The sequence below is a fragment of the Tupaia chinensis genome, unplaced genomic scaffold (assembly GCF_000334495.1).
Source record: "Tupaia chinensis unplaced genomic scaffold, TupChi_1.0 Scaffold000335_1, whole genome shotgun sequence".
Taxonomy (NCBI): domain Eukaryota; kingdom Metazoa; phylum Chordata; class Mammalia; order Scandentia; family Tupaiidae; genus Tupaia; species Tupaia belangeri.
Window position 1 is genome coordinate 447,910 of NW_006159829.1, and position 17,880 is coordinate 465,789.

Consider the following 17,880-nt stretch of genomic DNA (forward strand, 5'->3'; position numbering starts at 1 on the left):
TCCGGGCCGCCCCGCGCCGGCCTCCCTGCCTGCCACGGCGTCCCCACAAGTGCTTCTAGACCCCCGTGGGCTCTTCTAAACTTCGAACAGAAACGTAGGTAAAGTCGTTCTCGCCACGAGAAGACTCGGGGGCTCGGAAAGTGTAAGCAGGACTGTCCGGGCTGAGCTGTCGCCAGGTCTGTGCCCCTGGTCGGGCCGGGACGTGGGGGATAACTGGCGGTCGGGCCGCCGACCGCCCCAGGGTGCTCTCCAGTGGCTCAGTGGGGCGATGGGCGTGGCAGCACCGCGGGGGACTCCAGGGCCAGGTGTCTCTTCTGTAAGGAGGGTAGTGAGAGGGCTGCTGGAAAGAGCCTGTTTCCTGTGTTTTCTTTAAAAAAAATCTTTGCCAGAGGGCATGTGTGCTCCCTGGAGAGAGGGAGGAAGTACTGGACCATTTAGGCGGCCACTGTTGGAGTACTGAACCAGGCAGCATAAAATTCGCTGGGCGTGTATGCCTGCCTGTCCAAAATCCCGAGAGATGAATGGAGAAGTGATTGCCGCATGGCTATCCGCTCCTGGGGGTGTTTCTCACTTCTGTTTGTCTCTGACGACCGTATGCACCCTAAGACAAAAAACCTCTCATTAAAAAGGTGACCAGCAGGTGGCGTGGTGGTTAAGGCGCTGAGCACTCCTACATGGCCGACCACAGTTTGAGTCCCAGATCTGGTGGCTTGTTTTCTTGCTTTCTCTCTGTCTCCTTCTAGTCAAATTGAAATGAATGAATGAATAAATAAAATTAAATAAATAGTTATTAAAAAAGAAAGAAAGAAAAGGCACTTCCTCCATGGAGAATAACCCTTCTTCTCTACTCCCCCCTCCCACTTTAGTGTTTTGGGTAAACATACACCCAACACATTTTTCAAGCTGTGGTCCAGGTCTCAAACCCTGTAGGGTCTAGCTCTCTTCACCACCATGCCATAATGTTTTAATTCTGTTGTCAAACTTGGACTGCCCAGATGTATCAGTTTTGTGAAGTTCAGTGGAGATTCTTCTTTTTTTTAAATTTGCCAAAAGTTGTGTGTGCTCACTTGAGAGAGACAGAGGGAGACAATGCCCTTCGTGGGGTGTGGTCATGCCACAATTCCTTCTCCATTCCACCCCCTTTTTAAATTTTTTTTTTTGAGAGATTTTCGCTATAGGGCGCGTGCACTCGCCAAACAGACAGAGAGAGACATAGAGACAGAAAGCGAGAAATCACCCCCCAGGAGGGATGGTCACGCCACAATCCCTCCTCCATACTCCTATCAGGATCTTGGGCACACATGCACACGCGTCTGGCGTGAGTTTTAAGCCACCGGGTCCGGGATGCGAACCGCGGTCGACTACGTGGGAGTCCAGCGACATAGCCATTATGCTAACTGCTGGTTCCCCCCTTTTTAAATTTTGTGTGTGTGTATACACACACCTTTTTTTTTAAGGTTTTTGCTATAGGATGCATATGCTTGTCAGAGAGGCGACTGATGACAGAGACAGTAAGAAAGTGAGAAGTGACCCCCTTGGGTGGAGGAGATAGCCGCACCACAGTCCCTTCTTTCCCTTGCCAGGATCTTGGGCATGCTCACATGTGCTTGGCATGATTTTCCAGCTGCCAGGTTCAGGACTCAAAACTGCTGTTGACCACGCGGGAGTCCAGTGTCCAACCTCTGTGCCATCTGTTGGCCCCCACACCTGTTTTTTTTTTCCCCCCTTCCTTTCTTCTTTTATTAAAACATTTATTTATTTGTTGTGATTTTTGGGCTGCTGGGTCTGGGACTCAAAGGCCATGTAGGAGTCCAGTGCCTCATCCACTGTGCTATCTGCCAGCCCCACATACCCTGTGTATATGTGTGTTTTTTTAGAGAGATTTTTGTTACAGGTGCATGTGCTCGCTGGAGGGACAGAGAGTGACACAGAGATAGAACGTGAGAAGTTACCCCCTGGGGGGATGGCCACGCCACAGTCCCCTCTCATCCGTTCTCCTCTCAGAATTTTGGACACGCACGAGCACCTTCTGTGAGTTTCAAGCTGCTAGATCTGGGACTTGAACCGTGGTCATATGGTCCAGCGCCTTAACCATTATGCCAGCTTAGCATGCTGGCCCACACCCTGTATTTCTAGACTGCTAGGTTGAAGACTTGAACCGTGTATTCAGCCATGTAGAGTTCAGCAACTTTAATCATTAGGTTGTGGACTAGCCCAGGCTTGTTATTCTTTAAAGTTTACTTACTTCCATGAGCAAGGAAGACAGAGGAGAGACCAAGATACAGCACCTCTGACAGGTCTTGCAATTGCTGTCTACGCCCTGCTTCAGCTAGCCCTGGGTTGCAGGTACGTGCGTGCCAGCATACTCAGTTCTCCGGATGTGACCTGGCAACCTTCCCATGTGGGCCGGCCTTGCAGAATACCGTGTTTCATCACCAGGCCACCGTCCAGCGCCTTGGAGATGATTAAAGTGCACTCCTGTTCCCTTTTTCATGTGTGGGCAAGCCAGAGGGCCTCTGGGGCTCACTTGTCCCCTCTGGTCCAGGCATTACGGCACAGGCCCTTGCTGATCTCTTCCTGTGTAGTGACCTTCCTCTCCAAGGGGGTAGGCCCAGAGGTGGCAACAGGGACTGTTGTGCTACAGGAGTGCCTTCTGGGTAAGAGGCAGAAAGAGGACTGATGTGGGAATGACAGGCCTAGGGGGATTGGGCTGGATTGTCTGTGGTTCTCAGGGTCTGGTGGCTGCCCTTCATGAAACTACAGGGGCTTGGGAGTGGGGGGAGGCTGGGGTTTTTCCACCAGTATCGTCGCTGATTTTATTTCTCAGTTTAATCGAGTCTGTGACTCTGTTTTAGGTTTGATCGATGATTACAAGAACCTCCATGGCAATGCCCCTTCCTCGTCTGCTCCCCGGTGGCAGCCACCTCCTTACCACCATGGCAGGGCCTTTGGGGCTTGCTACCCTCGTCCGGGCCGGAGAGGCTTCTCGCACCATGGGCCTGTGTGGCGCAAGAAATACTCTCTTGTAAACATGCCCCCAGGGCCTTCAGACCCCCCCGGTGACCGTGCTGTACAATCACCTCTTTGGGGTAGGGGCAGGAGCAGTCAGGGTCCTGACCCCCAGCAGTGTGTTCTTGAGAGACAGGTCCAGCTCAGCCCGGATCAGAACATGGTCATCAGAATTAAGCCACCATCAAAGTCTGCCTCTGCCAGTGCTTCAGGGGCCCAGCAGGGCTCTTTTCAGGAATATGAGGATACCCCTTGGGGTAACCAAAGACCCCAGGGTGGTGAAGGTGAGCCTCCAGGTGGCCAGCTGCAGCCCTCGAGACCAGGAAGAGCCAGGGGGAGCTGCAGTGCAGACTACCCTGTCCTGGTCTGCCAGGAGGAGCCCAGCAAGCCGCGGGTGGTGAAGTCTGCTGGTAGTGTGAGCAACAGCCCCTCAGAGCCCCGGCGGACAGCCAGTGAGAGTGCAGTTGCAGCCAAGGCCCGCCCCACGCCCTCCACCCTGCCTGCGCGTGCTGCTGAGGCCCCAGGCCGGCAGGCGGGCACGCCCTCTGCAGGCAGCTGTGCTGCGCAGCTCCTCGCGGGTGGACCTCCACGTCAGCTGGCCCCCTCTGGACCACCAGCCAGCCCTCCAAGACCTGCCTCAGGACCCAGGCCAGCTCGAGAGGCTCTGCTGCTCGCACCCTGCCGGACAGACAAGTTCCGGAAGAGCAGCTACAAGTGGGTAGCTGCCTCAGCGAGGAGTCCCCGGGCCACTCGGAAGGCCGGGAATCCCAGAGTGGCCTCAGAGACCATGTGCAAGGTGCCCTTTGGCACAGAAGAAAAGACGGAGAAGCTTCAGCCCCGAGCTGGCCCAGAGGCGAAGTCCAGGAAGCCGGCTGCGTCCTCCAAGCCTGGGCCCTCGCCAAGCAAGTACAAGTGGAAGGCCTCTAGCCCCTCTGCCTCCTCCTCTTCCTCCTTCCGTTGGCCATCAGAGACTGGCAGCAAGGAGCATGCCTCCCAGCTCTCCCCAGTGCCATCCAGGTCCCCTCCAGGGGACTCATCAGCAGTGGGACCCAGTGGTTCGAAGCCACCCTTGGGTGAGACCCCACTCTCAGCTTACAAAGTGAAGAGCCGCACCAAGATCGTTCGGAGACGGGGGACCACCAGGTAGGTGTCTGCCCGCCTGCCCTCCATGGTTCCGTGGGATCCTGTCTGGGCAGATGGGGCCAGCATTGTACACTTGGCCCCTGAGTGGAGGAATTCGGGCCATCGTGCAGCCTCTTTGGGCATTTGCCGGGCAGCTTCCGTTGCAGGTCCATAGAGCCTATGCACCAAGGGATTGTGGCAGGCCAGGCTGTGACCCCCCCGCCAGTGTAAGAGCAGTGTATCCGCCCTGGCCTGAGCTATGGGTTGTAGGAGGCCTTGCCCTGTAGGCTCCTTTCCCAGCCCAGGGCTCTGGGAGTCTGCGTTGGGCACCCTGGGAGGATAGCCCTTACCCCAGAGAGAACAGACTGTTCAGTGTGCTGGCTGACCCCTGTGTCAGGTGACCAGGCCAGCCACTTCCTTGCTGTAGACATGTCTCCTTCCTAGCCCACCACCCTGTGGGGCCACTCAGTTGAGTTCAGTAGCGACCAGGTGGTGGTGGTGGTGATAGTAGTGGCTGCCACCAAAGTGGCACATGCTGTCCCAGCAGGCTCCTTGCAAATTCCCCCTAGGAAGTTGTTCCTGTGGCCTGACCTTGGACTCGGGCTCTGGCCAGTTGTCCTGGCCTACACTGTCGGGGTCCCCTCTGGAATCACATGGCCCCCTGCCTGCCATTCCTTCTGTTCCAGGGAGGGGTTTGGCTCTGCCCTGCACTGGTGGGGTGCTGCGTTCAAGGGAGTGTGGAGAGGGGGCCTTGAGAAGCAGCCCTCTTATGGGACCTGGGAGGGGGTCTCCTCCCCTAGGCTTGTGCAGGGCCCATCTGGCCTGTGGAGGTGGGGAGGGGTGGGACATCCCTGACAGTTCAAGGGCTTCTGCTCTCTCTGGGGAGCAGCCTGCCCTGGCCCAGGGCCCTCTGTGGTTTTGGAGCCAGCCTGCCCATCACCTGGCTAGGAAGGGGGGAGGGAGCAGCTCATGGGGTGAGTGGGGTGGAGCCTCAGGAATCTCTGAGCCAGGTCCATCCTGCTTGGGGCCCCTGTGTCTGTGTGGGCCGGGCAGGACTGTCCTTGGGCCTGCTGGGAGCTGCTGGGAGCTGCCGTGTCTTGTTCCTATAGCCTTCCTGGGGACAAGAGCAGCCCCTCACCTGCTGCCCTCGCCAAGACCCACCCCAGCCTCCGGAGGAGACAGGCCTCGCGGGCCAGGAGCAGCCCAGTCCTGAGGAAGACCCCCAACAGAGGCCTGCTGCAGGTCTCCAGGCACCGGCTGTGCCGCGTGCCCCCCAGCAAGGCCCACCTCTCCTCCAAGGAAGGTAGGTGGGGAGAGCCCGGGGGAGCTGGGTGCACGTGCCCTGGCTGTAGAGGCCCTGCCTGGCCAGGTCGGCGGAGAGCAGGGCGGAGAGCGTGCTGGTAGCCTTTTCTGCACACCCACTGTCACCCCGTGTCCTCCCTCCTGGGAGAGGAGAGGGCTGCAGCTCACACCTAAGACTTCCCAGGGTGCCCGGGCCCTCTGTGGTCTGCTGTGGAGTGCAGGTCTGCCGTATGGAGGCGTCAGTCCCTGAGAGTTGAGGACCTGGTGGGCTGCAGAGAGGAGCTGCCCGGGGCTCTGAGAGCCCTTTGTGGTGATCTGGGCATGCCCAGCTGCAGGGGTGAGGCAGGCCCTGGCCCTGGTGCGGGTCTCAGCACCCCACTCTGGCAGAGTCTGGGCTGGTATGTGCAGGTGCTCCTAGTGAGGGTGGTGTTGGCAGGACCCTGGGTTTTGTGTAGGTGTACCCGATCCCTTGGAGCTGGTGGCTGTGTGTGCAGCCGAGTCCCAGGCTCCTGTGAGGCCTGGGGACCATGGCGTGTCAGGGACCAGCAGGCTGGTTGTGGTGGCCTGGGCAGGCTGGGGGGGTGTGCTCCTGACCACGGGCTATGTGTCAAGCTCTGGGAGCCCTGCTGAGAACAGGAAGGCTTTGGAGAATGCGCTTTGGGTCCCAGGCGCTGGGCTTGGGTCTGTGTTGGGGGGGGCTGGCGCTGCGAGACCAGCAGCACAGGCTGTTTCTGTCTGTGTCCCGTGTTCCAGGGCCGGGATGGCCATCCCAATGTGACTGCAGCCAGAGGGCCTGAGCAGGAGGTGGGAGTGTAGTGGGTGGCCCTGGCTCAGGAGGAGCCCAAGGTGCTCCAGCCAGGCCCCTGCCTACTTTTCTCTGGCCTAGAGCAGAGTGGGGCGCTGCTGTTTCCTGTGCATGCGGACCCATAGGGAGCAGCTGGGCAGTGCAGAGTGAGGGGTTCCGTCTTCGTCCTGCCTGCCCAGGGCACCTTTGCCGGGAGGCCAGGGAGCAGCTTCCGCATGAGAGCCTGTGGGGGTCGAAGGGGCAGCCAGAGTGAGGAAAGGAGCTGTTGCTCGGGCACCCCCTCACCCGCCCACCCCTGAGAACTGCAGCACTGTGCCCAGGCAGCAGGCTTCCAGAGACTGGGTGCCAGGGAGCACTGGGGCACGTTCTGGTCACGAGTGTGTTCAAGGAAGAGGGAGCAGACTGGGCTGCAGGTGGGGAGGGAGCAGGTTTGCTGGGTGTGGAGGACACCCTGGAACTCTAGAACCCTGGAGCCTTGGGGCCTTGGGACCCTGGAGTCTTGGGGCCCTGGAGCCCTGGACCCCCCCCCACCCCCCCCCCCCGCCCCGGAGTGCCTGCTCTGCAGACTGAGGATGGGGCTGGAGGGAGCCCTGTGGCCAGGAGGTCGTCCAGGAGCAGTGGGCCAAAGGGGCTGGGGCAGGTCATAAGGAAGGGTCTCAGAGTCCTTGGTAAGGAGAAGGAGTTGCTTTGGGTCTCCAGGGGCGGGAGCCGGGACTCAGGGTCACTGTTCTTGGGCGTGTGTTGGGCCCTGGAATGCCAGCAGGCATGGAGCAGGCCTGCTCAGGCCTAGAGAGGCCTTGAGTGCGGTGCTGGTGCCTGTGTCCTCCTGTAGCCACGTGGGCAGGCGGCCTCAGCCAGCCATCTCGAGACCCCAGGCAGGTGGAGGTAATGGTGTGGGCTGGCCAGGACTTCAGGAAGCCGCTGTGTAGCTCCCCCAGGCTCCCTCCCTGCCTGTCCTGAGCCCCAGGGCTCTTGGCTCCCCAGGCAGCTGTAGATAGACACAGGAGGGTACTCTGGGTACTGGGGTACTGCCACCCGGGAGGGCTGAGCCTCTATGGAGTAGAGGGGCCCAGCCAAGGCTGCCCACCCTCCGGCTGGTGGAGTCCTCTCATTTCTCTCCCAGAGCATCCAGGGAGGACCCAAGGCTCTTACTCTGGGTGGGAGGGGGAGAGGCTTCTGGGAGCTGCGCAGCCCCGCCGCCAGTAGGGGGCGCACTTGCCCCTCTCAGCCCCTTTGTCCACCTTTTTCTGGTAATTGATCGCCTAATTTCCTCTTTATGTGAAGGAAAGCAGATATCAAGTAATTTGCAGCAATAACCTGCTAATGCTGGGCCAGTACCGAAACTCCCCTGTTCATTTCAAGTGGCAGATAAAACACTAATACATAATTATCCTTGCAAATTGGATTGTTTTAAATAACCAAAAGGCTACGGCCAGGAGAAAGCGATCCCATCTCCCTCGAGTTACTACTGCGGGGTAATTGCCGCGTTCAATCAATTTCCCTGGCATTAGAAATTCCATCACAATCAACATTAAGCTTTATTCATTGTGATGGCTAAGAGCCGGGCCATTTCTCCTCTTTTTCTTAACTGGCAAAATTAATCAGGGAAGAGATTTTAAACATTTACCCGTGTGAAAGAGGTCAGCTCTGCCACTGTATTCCGCTATATTGCTTAGCAGATAAGGGGGCTAATAAAAGAAAATTGAATTACTGACGATCACCAGGAGCAGAGAGTGTAAAACCCAGCAATCGCCAGTCCAGGGAAAGGGAGAATCAATTTTCTTGGGACAAGGTGTGCTCATTTTTTATTTTGGCGCATATTATCAGCAATTTAATTTGAGAGCGCATAAACAGGAGGAAGCAGTTAGGGAATAATGAGCCCGGAGGTGCGGAGTGCTGGGGTATATGCTGTATACAATTTATTTGGCACAACAGATAATCGCTTTAATTGAATTCAAAACTGCATTGTTCAGCAGCCGCGTGGCCGCTCAGGCCTGGGGACTGAGAGCTGAGCAGGTTCCAGGCTGGCTCCTCCCACCCTCCCAGCCCCTGAGCGTCCTCAGGACCCACCTCTTCCTCCCTTTGCTCCTGGGGACAGCCACAAGAGACATCCCGGATAGGGCCCTGGGGCCTGGGGAGGCTGCATTTCCTAGGGGCTGCCGCGGAGACCGGCTTCATGGGGCTCCAGCAGAGAAGGCATTTGGACAGAAGGGAGGGCTTCTCAGGGTCTCGGAGACAGCGTCCAGTTGGCACTCCGCAGGCACCGTGGAACCTGGCGGTGGCCACCTGTGCTGGGCTCTTGCTCTGGTGTGGGGCCAGGGGCCCAAGGCCAGCTATGGTGCTCACCGAGCCATAGTGCTCTGACCTGGCTGCCCAAGGCCACAGGCTCAACTCTGCTGAGCCTGGCCAGGCCAGGACAGAGGCCCTGCTCTCCCTGGCCGCCCTGTGCCTCAGACCAGGAGACTTCTTGGGGGCCATTTGTCATGGGATGCCTGCCAGCCACCTGAGAACACCTGACATCACGTGTCCAGGGAAGGTCTTTACCCCTAGGAGTGTGTTGGGTGGGGGCCCTCTGCTTCACCTGCCCAGGGTGGCGGGTGTGGGCAGTAGCCCCGCTTCTCCCTGTCCCTCTTGTGTCGTGCCCAGGCAGGCAAGGCAGAACATGGTAGGCCAAGGTGCGGGTCTGCTAGAGGGCTGAGAAGGCTGGGCGCACCCGTGCCCAGCACGCCACAGTGGGCAGGGAGGGGCTGGCTTTCAGGGTGCCTGAGACCTGCCAGCTGCCAGGCTCTCCCCCTGAGCCAGGCTAGGCATCCACACCCTCCTCTGGCCCAGAGCTTGGTGTGCACACAGCTGGCCCCAAGGTGTGCAGGGACTGCCGTCACTGGTTATAGAGAAGTGGAGTTTCCTTGCTCCGTTGGTGTCTGGCAGGAAGGCAGGACATGGGACTTGGACTCTTGCCCGGCTAATATTACCCAGTGTTGGGGCCATCCTGCTACCCTGCCTGGGGTTTCTGCTGGGAACTGGGTGCCTATGCGCCAAGCCCAAGTCTTCAAGGAAGTGGTTGGGGAGCCCCTCCCTGCATGAGCTACCTCTTCTTGGCCTCTGCTGCCCTGCCATGTCCGGGTCCCTCGCTACCCACTGGTACATGCCTTGCCCTCTTCTCCACACAGGGATCCATGGAGTGCCGGGTCCCTCGGACACACAGTTCACTGCTTCCTACCCTCTGGTCAACCTGGGCCCCTTTTCAGCCCTGCTGTCCTCTGCTGTCTCCAGCTTGAAGGGCCCTCTGGCCCCTGGTGCAGGTGCATCCTGTCTGCTTAGCTCCTAGCATGTGGTGTGTGCCAGGCTGCTCTGCACCCCATGCCCTGGCACTGGCCTGCACTTAGCTAGCCCATGGTCTGTGGGGCTCCAGAGTTGAGAGTCGGCCTGCCTGCCCCAGCAGTCTCTCTCAGCTGCCGTGGGAGCCTTTAAGGTGGTCTGACTTCACCTCATCCCTGAAGGCCCACGGTTCTTTGTGTGTAAGGGAAGGCGCACCTTGGACAGGCCCCACCCACCTGACCACACTGCCCAGTAGGCCCCGCCCACTCTGACAGGACAGTTCTGAGCAGGCCAGGCCACACCCACTCTGGCAAGCCTCTCCTGGACTAGGCAAGGTCTCCTTTGATCACAGAGGCCCATCGGAGGCCCAAGATGAGCCGTGGCTGGTGGGCGGGGTCGCTGGTGCGGGGGTCTGGCCCTGAGTGGAGCTGGGAGGTGCAGGTGGGGGGGGGTGCAGGATTTGCCCCATCCTCACCGCATCTAAACTCTGCAACTGGTCTGTGCCCTGGCCGGCGTGTGGCAGGATGGCAGCCTGGGGGTGCGTGAGGGCTGTGGAGCAGGCCCTTGCTGCCTAGGCTGTCCGGGAGTCCCGTGCGGTTGGCAGTGGAGGGGCAGCCTGGGGCTGTTGGGAGGCATCGGCGTCCCGCGTGGGTGCTACCCTGCCTTTGCTTCCTGTGCTGGCAGTGGGCAGGGAGCCAGCACCACCTGGACCTGGCGGTGGCATTTGCCCATGAATGCTTACAGGGCAGATGCAGCGGCTGCAGGGTGCCCTGAGCCCGTGGGACGTGCTGTGAGACGGCCACAGAGGGCGGGACTTCTCACCAAGTAGACATGCTTCCGCCACTCTGCGCTCATTAGGGTGACCGTATGCACCCCCACCCAACACAGCCAGCTCCCCAGTGGGCCCTCCCAGGCTGGCGCCGCACCCCCCAGGTGTGGGTCCTGGCCTCCTGGGACAGCTGCAGAGCTGTCGTCAGGACCCCAGGACACCCCTTTGCACTCAGGCATAGGGTGTGTGGCAGCCCTTGCCCTGTTCCCCCTGGACCAGGCATGAGAGGGAGGGCGGGGGGCATACGGGGCCCTGAGGTGCTGGCTCAGGGTGGGCTCAGGGTGGGCCTGGTGGGTCTCAGCAGGAGAGGATGCCAGGTCCCAGTGGCCCGAGGGGCTCTTGCAGTGTAGTGCTGGTGAGGCTGAGGTCCCCAAATGTGGCCGGTGTCCTGGGGAGCACAGAAGCCCCTGGCACCCCTTGCAAGGAGGCTTTGGGCCCTGTGTTCCCTGCACAGGCGTGGGTGCCGTGAGTCCGTGGGTTGGGTCGTTCCCCGTGGTGGCTGCTCAGGACTTTGGTCCAGGCTCGCTGCTTCTACGGGCTAGCAGGACGCCTGGGTCTGCCCATTGCTGCAGGCCCTCAGTCCGTCGCCGCTGCCGTGCAGCTGGGCTGTTGGATTTTCCTACGCAGACACCGTGGAAGGGCGTGGGAGTGGTTAGATGCGGAGTCCTGCTTTCATAAGGGAAAAAGAAAGCGCTGAATTAGGCTCTGTGAAAGGCAGCCGCAGGATCCTTGAGGCCCGCATACACGATTGGGTGCCCGAGGCCTCGATTTTATGGTTTTACATGAGGCTGCACTAATGAATTGTTCCAGAACCGGGCTGGTTGCACCCATGATGGCAGCTCAGTGGTGGCTGTGAGGCTGAAGACCTGGGCCGGCCTGCCTGACTCCTGGCCTGGGATGTCTAGTGCTTGTGCCCTGGATGGGCCCTGGGTCCCCAGGCTAGGACCTGAGCTGCTGCTTGTGCGAACTGAACCAAGGTCTTCACGTCCCCATGCTCCTGGACGAGGGGTGGCATGCCTCCTCGCCTGGGTGTCCAGGCAGACTCTCAAGGCAGCCCTCTTGCTCATCCAGCCCAGCCTGTCAGCTGGCCCTGGGCTCAGGACAAAGGCCAGGCCCAACCACCTCCTGTATGGGCCGTTCTGAGCCAAGCCGACAGCATTGACTCCTCCAGGCACTGAAGGCACCCCTCTGTGCAACCCGGCTCCTGGGTGGTCTGGCACTCTGCTGGCCTGGCAGTGGATGTGACTATGTATGTGGGAGTGCTCTCCTGCTGGAGATGGGACAGGGCTCTCTGGGGTTAGAAGGCCTGCAAGTTTGGCACCTTCTCTGCCTGTCATCAGGGTGCTCTGGGGTCTCCTCCAGGCCAGGGATCCTGCCTTTCCTTCCTGCAGCTGGCAGGCTGCCCTTCTCTCCTCCCCTCCTGTACCTCCTGCATCCCCCCACCATGACCTTGCCCAGGACACCTGCTGTGGCACCAGAGGCCCAGGGCACGGTTGGATGTGGGTCCCTTTGTGATCACCCCTGCCCATTTCCACTGGCACACCAGGGTGGGAGGCAAGTCCCAGTGCCCCTCGGCCTTCTGCCCAGCCCCTCTGCTGGCTCAGATCCAGCTAGGGCCCCTGCTCTGTGGCTTCCTTGTCCGTTAAGGGAAGAAGGCCCCAGAGCACCACTGAGCCCCCCCTGCGCCTTGCTGGGCCCTGGGCCAGACCTCCTGGCGAGCTGCACGGAGTGACTCTGGGAACAGAGGGGCACAATCTGGAGGCATCTCTCCTGCTGGGAGGAGGGCTTCCAAGGGCGGGATGGGGAGCGACCTGCCAGATGTCGGGGGCGAGGAGGTGGTGGTAGGGCTGGGCGAGGCGCATCCATCTGAGCCCAGGAGGGTGCCCCAAGGCCATGGCTGCCTCGGTGCGTGCCTCAGCGTCTGCCCCACAGGGCCCTAGAGCCCAGCTGGGCGGAGTGGGTTTACCCTCTGGCTGGGGCTGCTGTATCTTGCCTGTACATGGCCACATGGCTGCAGCTGTTGGGCTGGCCTGGGACCCAGATGGCATGGCAGAGCTGGACTGCCCTCCCAGGCCAGGCCTTCACATGGGCAGTGGGAGGAGCCCCCTCAGGAGGTCCTGCAGCCAGAGCGCCAGAGGTGCTGGGTGGACCTCTCAGGACAGACTCCTGTCTCCAGAGTATACAGGTTCAGGTTAAAGACTTCACTTCAGCAGAGTTGTAACTATGTCCTCCTTAAGTTAAATCTTGTTCTCCTCTAGAATGTTTTCTAATTTGCATTGTAATTTTTTTTTGATCCATGGGTTCGGAAGGATATTGCTTAATTTCCAGACATGAGGGAATTTTGAAGTTATTTATTTTTCGAGAGACTTTTTTGCTCTAGGGCGTGTGCGCTCATTGGAGAGAGAGAGAGAGAGAGACAGAAAGAAAGAAATCACCCCTCCGAGGGATGGCCACACCATAATCCCTTCTCCTCTACTTTCCCTTCGGGATTTTGAGCGTGCACACACATGTGCCTGGTGTGAGTTTCAGGCCGCTGGGTCTGAGACTCGAACCGTGATTGGTCGTGTGGGAGTCCAGCGACGTGAGCATTGTGCTGGTCCTGGGTTTTGAAGTTATTTTTTTATTTTTTGGAGAGGTTTTTTTTGCTATAGGGCACATGCGCTCACCAGAAAGACAGAGAGACAGAAAGACAGAAAACAAGAAATCATCCCCTAGGGGGGATGACCATGCCACAATCCCTTCTCCTCCATTCTCCTCTTGGGAACTTGGGCATGCACGCACATGCGCCTGGCGTGAGTTTAAGCAACTGGGTCCGGGACTCGAACCGTGGTTGACTACATGGGAGTCCAGTGACATAGCCATTATGCCAACTGCTGGTCCACATAAGGTTTTTAAACTACAAATTCAATTTCTTTTTCTTTTTTAATAACTGACAGATAATTTTTTATTTTTATTTATTTTTTTTCTTTTTTTAGAGTTTTTTTGCTATAGGGTGCGTACGCTTGCCAGAAAGACAAGAAACAGAAAGCGAGAAATCACCCCCCAGGGGGAATGGCCACACCACAATCCCTTCTCCTCCATTCTCCTCTCAGGATCTTGGGCATACACGCACATGGCGCCTAGCGTGAGTTTAAGCCACCGGGTCCAGGACTCGAACCACGATCGACTATATGGGAGTCCCGCGACATAGCCATTACGCTAACTGCTGGTCCCTCAAAAAACTTGTAAAAAAAAGAAAAAGTTGATGTTTCCTTCATGAAGTTCCTTCTGCCCTTTTGCAGTTTCTGCAGAGGTTTTGACGCGTGCTCTGTTGCCGGCCCTTCAGTGTCCGAGCACTTCTGGGGTAGGAATACTCACCTGGTGTCTCCCGCCCTGCGTGCTAGAACAGCCGTGGTGTGCAGCCTTCCCTGTGGGCTTCTGGGCAGGCCATCTGCCCCCTCCGTGCAGTCTGTCCCCTCCCTGTTCTCTGCTCCTCTCTCCCTCTACTGTCCATGGTGCGAGCCTTCTAGGGACCGGTGTGTTTGTTTGAAGACTTATTTTTGCCTTAGTTTCTGAAGACTGAGCTTACTGGAAGGAGGCCATCAGGGCGGCAGCCGGCTTATTTCTGCCTCTGGAGGCTTCTCTGCACTGCCCTGGGGCCAGCCTAGCTGTTGTAAAGTCACATGCAAAATCCTGGGGACAGAGGGTGCCTTTCTTCCTCCTCGTGGCTACTGAGCTGTCCTTCCCTGTGGCTCTCAGCAGCTCCTGGGAAGGACCGAGGTGCACTTTCTGTGGGTCCTGCCCGGGGCCTGCACTAGTGCCCGAATCTGTGTCTTGGAAAACTCTGGCCATTGTAGCTTCAAACCCTTCCTGCCGCCTTCTCCCTTCGGGGTCTCAGCTGCAGTGTGAGCAAGCTGTGCACAGCATCTGTGTGTCCCCGAGCTTTCGCTGTGCTGTGGCTTCTCCCCATGCTTAGGTCCAGGTATTTCCCTGCCCTGTTTTCTAGTCTACGTGTTTTCTTTGTAACTTCCTGTAATCTACCCTGTTTTCTAGTTTGATTCTTTTTTCTTTAATTTGGCTCCATGTAACTGGCTGCTAAGACTATCTGTTGCGGTCATGGTTTCAGTTACTGTTCTTAAGTTTTGGACTCCCACGTAGTCGACCGTGGTTCGTGTCCCGGACCCGGTGGCTTAAAACTCATGCCGGGTGTGTGTGCGTGCGTGCCCAAGATCCCGAGAGGAGAATGGAGGAGAAGGGATTGCGGCGTGACCATCCCCCTGGGGGGTGATTTCTCGCTTTCTGTCTCTATGTCTCTCTCTGTCTGTCTGGCGAGCACACGCGCCCTACAGTGAAAATCTCTCAAAAATAAAAAAATTAAAAAAAAAAAATGTTTACCTTTTTTTCAGAGTTTTTTTGCCTTAGGGTGTATACACTCACTAGAGAGAGAGAGAGACAGAGATAATGAGAGGGAAAGTGAGAAATCACCCCAGGGACAGCCATGCCTCATCCCCTTCTCCGTTCTCCTCCCGGGATCTCGGGCACTCATGCACATGCAACTGGTATGATTTTGAAGAAGTTACTGAGTCCAGGACTCGAACCGTGTGGGAGACTAGCAACTTAACCACTATACCATCTGCTGGTCCTTCCACTTGTTTTCCTTAATAGTTTTTAGGTCTCGGGACCAGTAGTTGGTGTAATGGCTGTGTCGCTGGGCTCTCATTTAGTCGACAGTGGTTCAAGTCCTGGACCTGGCGGCTTAAACTCATGCTGGGCACACGTGCGTGCATCGAGTCCCATATCCGAGACTCGAACCGTGGTTGACTACATGGGAGTCCAGTGACATAGCCATTATGCCAGCTGCTGGTTTAAAGTCCACTCAGGTATCCATACCCCTGTCTATTCTGTTGTGTGTTTTCCCCTCTTTATTTTGGGTCAAGCCTGACCTGTTTGGTTGTTTTGTACTAGTGGTAGGCATTGCGTGTGTTTTATTTGTTTGTTTTAGATTTTTGTTATAGGGCGCATGTGCTTGTGGGAGAGACAAAAAATGAGAAATCACGCATGTTGCACTCTGCACTGAGCTGGGCGTGGGGGGTGGGCCGGACTACAGAGACCCTGCCAGAGTCAAAGCCGAGGGGGCCATGCCGAGGGGGCCAGGCCGACGGCAGACAGAGAGAAGAGCGCAGCCCTGGAGTCCTAGGCCTACAGTGAGTGTGGCCCCAAGCAGGAAAGGGAGGTGGGGCCCTAAGCCGGGGCTGTGGAGGTGGGGCCAGCCCTGCACATGCACTCTCTGGGCTGCTGGTGTGGGCCGGCCGGGTCGGCGTGGGCAGACCAGGCTGGTGTGGGTGCTGGGCTGGGCCGACTGGGCCTGTGTGGGGTGGCAGGCTGTGGCCGCGGGGCCCAGAGTGTCTGCACTTGCTTGCAGAGGCAGTGTGGGCTACAGGCTGTGACCCTGCACACCCCTCCCAGGCCTGTGCTTACTTCTGCAGGGTCCCCCTTTGCTGCCTGCAGCAGTGGCCCCTGAGCCTATGGGGCCCCCCTTGGGGCAACTGGGTACAGTGGGGTGTCTCTGGAGGGCCACCCCACTTGGCCTCTTCCCGCTGAGCTTCAGGGGCAGGGGCATGGAGGAAGGTGGCAGCAAGGAGGGGGAAGACCCGCCTGGGGGGGGGAGCCCCCGCCTCTGTAATCTATAGTGGCTGTCACCGAGAGATCTACTCCCATCTCATTCGGACGGCCAGGTGTCGCGTGCGATCGATGGCCGTGCACGGCAATTACAGGAACTGGCGGCTGGCGTTGCTTGAGTGACTTTAGGAAGAGTAGGGTCTCAATCTTCCTTCTAATGGGGCTCTGACAGTCTGAGGCGCGGCCGCTTCGGTGGTGCTGCATCTGGGGCTGACAGTGTTGTCATTAAACACCAGGTAGCTCGGAACAACAGGGAACACGGACCCGCAGGCCGGGACTGCTGACAGTGGCCATTTGTCATTGCCGAGCTGGCTTCTCAGCTGCTGACGGTGACTCGCAGCCCGCCGACACGGTCAGGGTGGACCCCCTTTCTGCCGGTGCTGCGAGGACAGCAGATCGTGGGCTCCTGTGGCCCTGGGTGCGGGGGCCAGGCGAGAGCCCCAGAGGTTGTCCCTGTACTGCCCTAGGCCTCCTCGTCCCCAGACAGCTCCCTGGTAGCCCGCCTCCCCGTCCGGGTCCAGGGTCTCTGGGCTATGAGCCCATGTGCACGTGCGTGTGCGTGCGCATGTCCACGGCCTCCTGTCTGACCGGGAGCGAGGAGGCTGCCCTGGGTGCTGCGGTTCCCTCTGCTGACAAGGCTCCGTGGCCCATTTCTGCTGACGTGGGCTTTGGCAGCTGACCTGCTGCACTCCCCCTGCCTGGTAGCCTGCTGCTGTTGCTGAGGGGCCTGCCAGACACCCAGCCTCTGGTGGTCTGGGGCAGTGCTGAGGTGACCCCCAGCAGACACGAGGGCCACATGCCCTGTGCATGCAGTGAGGCCATCCATATTTGGAGGGCTGGACGCCCTCCAGGGCAGGGAGAACGCAGTGAGGACACCTGATCTGTTAGACTCATAAGAATGCATGCTTTGCGATTCCAGCCGTCCCACATCTGACGCTGTTGGAGTGAGGCCCTGGCAGCTCCTGCCGTGCCAGCGTCAGGCAGGGGTTCACCAGCTGCCATCGCCGCTCATTTAGAGGAACGGGAGGGTCCCTGGAGACGGGGCAGCCACCAGGGGCTCTGTGGTGATAGCACAGCTGCGGGCGGTGCCTCGTCACCTGTGTGTCCCTGCACGTTGGCCTGGGCCGCAGTGGATGGGAACATGGGTGAGGTTGCGGTTGTCTCGGCTGTCTTGCATTGTGACCAGCCTGGGGACAGTGGGAGCAGAGTCCCCCGTGTCCCACCCCAGAGGCTCTTCATGAGGCCCCATGGCCTAGCACCCTCTGGCCTGGCTGGCCCAGCCTGCTGCCCCAGGGGACGTCCTCCAGATCTCTCTGTTACCCTGTTGCCTGTGCTGAGGGCCTGCTGTGCCCTTCAGTTCTGCAGTGTGGCTGGCATCGTATTCTCGTCGACTGGAGGGGACTGAAGGTTCCCCATATCTGGCAGGCCCCTCAGCAGGGATATTCCACCTGAGAGGGTAGAGGGGGCCTGGCAGGGCTGAGGCTCTCGGGGTGCTACACTGAGCCCCTTCCCCTGCAGCCACAGGCCCTCACAGCTGCAGTGCCCCATAGGGAGACCGAGCATGCATCCTGCCCTGGGACCTGTGAACCTCTGTGCTGCCCACTGTCCCCTTGCTGTGCTGCAGCAGGCCCTGCTGCTGCCCTGTCTGCCTGCCGTGGCGGGGGGAGGCTGTGGGGCAGGCGCAACACGGGCCCCTAGCCCTCCACTCTGTCCAGAGCAGCAGCCAAGCAGCCCAGCCTGGGTGGCCAGAAGGCCCTGGGGACCATGGGCAGGCTTGCCCCGGCCCCAGACATACCCTCTTGTCACCCAGAGGGGAGGCTGGAGCCGACCTTGGCCG

General features: G+C 58.9%; 1 protein-coding gene across 2 annotated transcripts in view; it reads left to right on the top strand.

Annotated features, from left to right (window-relative positions):
• Positions 1–2,855: 2,855 nt before the first annotated feature.
• The window catches only part of ZC3H3 (zinc finger CCCH-type containing 3), a gene marked incomplete at its 5' end in the record, with an annotated part of 65,962 nt that continues 50,937 nt past the window's right edge, over positions 2,856–17,880 (top strand). For both annotated transcript variants that reach the window (XM_027773291.1, XM_027773292.1), the window contains 2 exon segments: positions 2,856–4,152; positions 5,241–5,434. In XM_027773291.1, coding sequence (XP_027629092.1) covers positions 2,856–4,152; positions 5,241–5,434 — 1,491 coding nt within the window.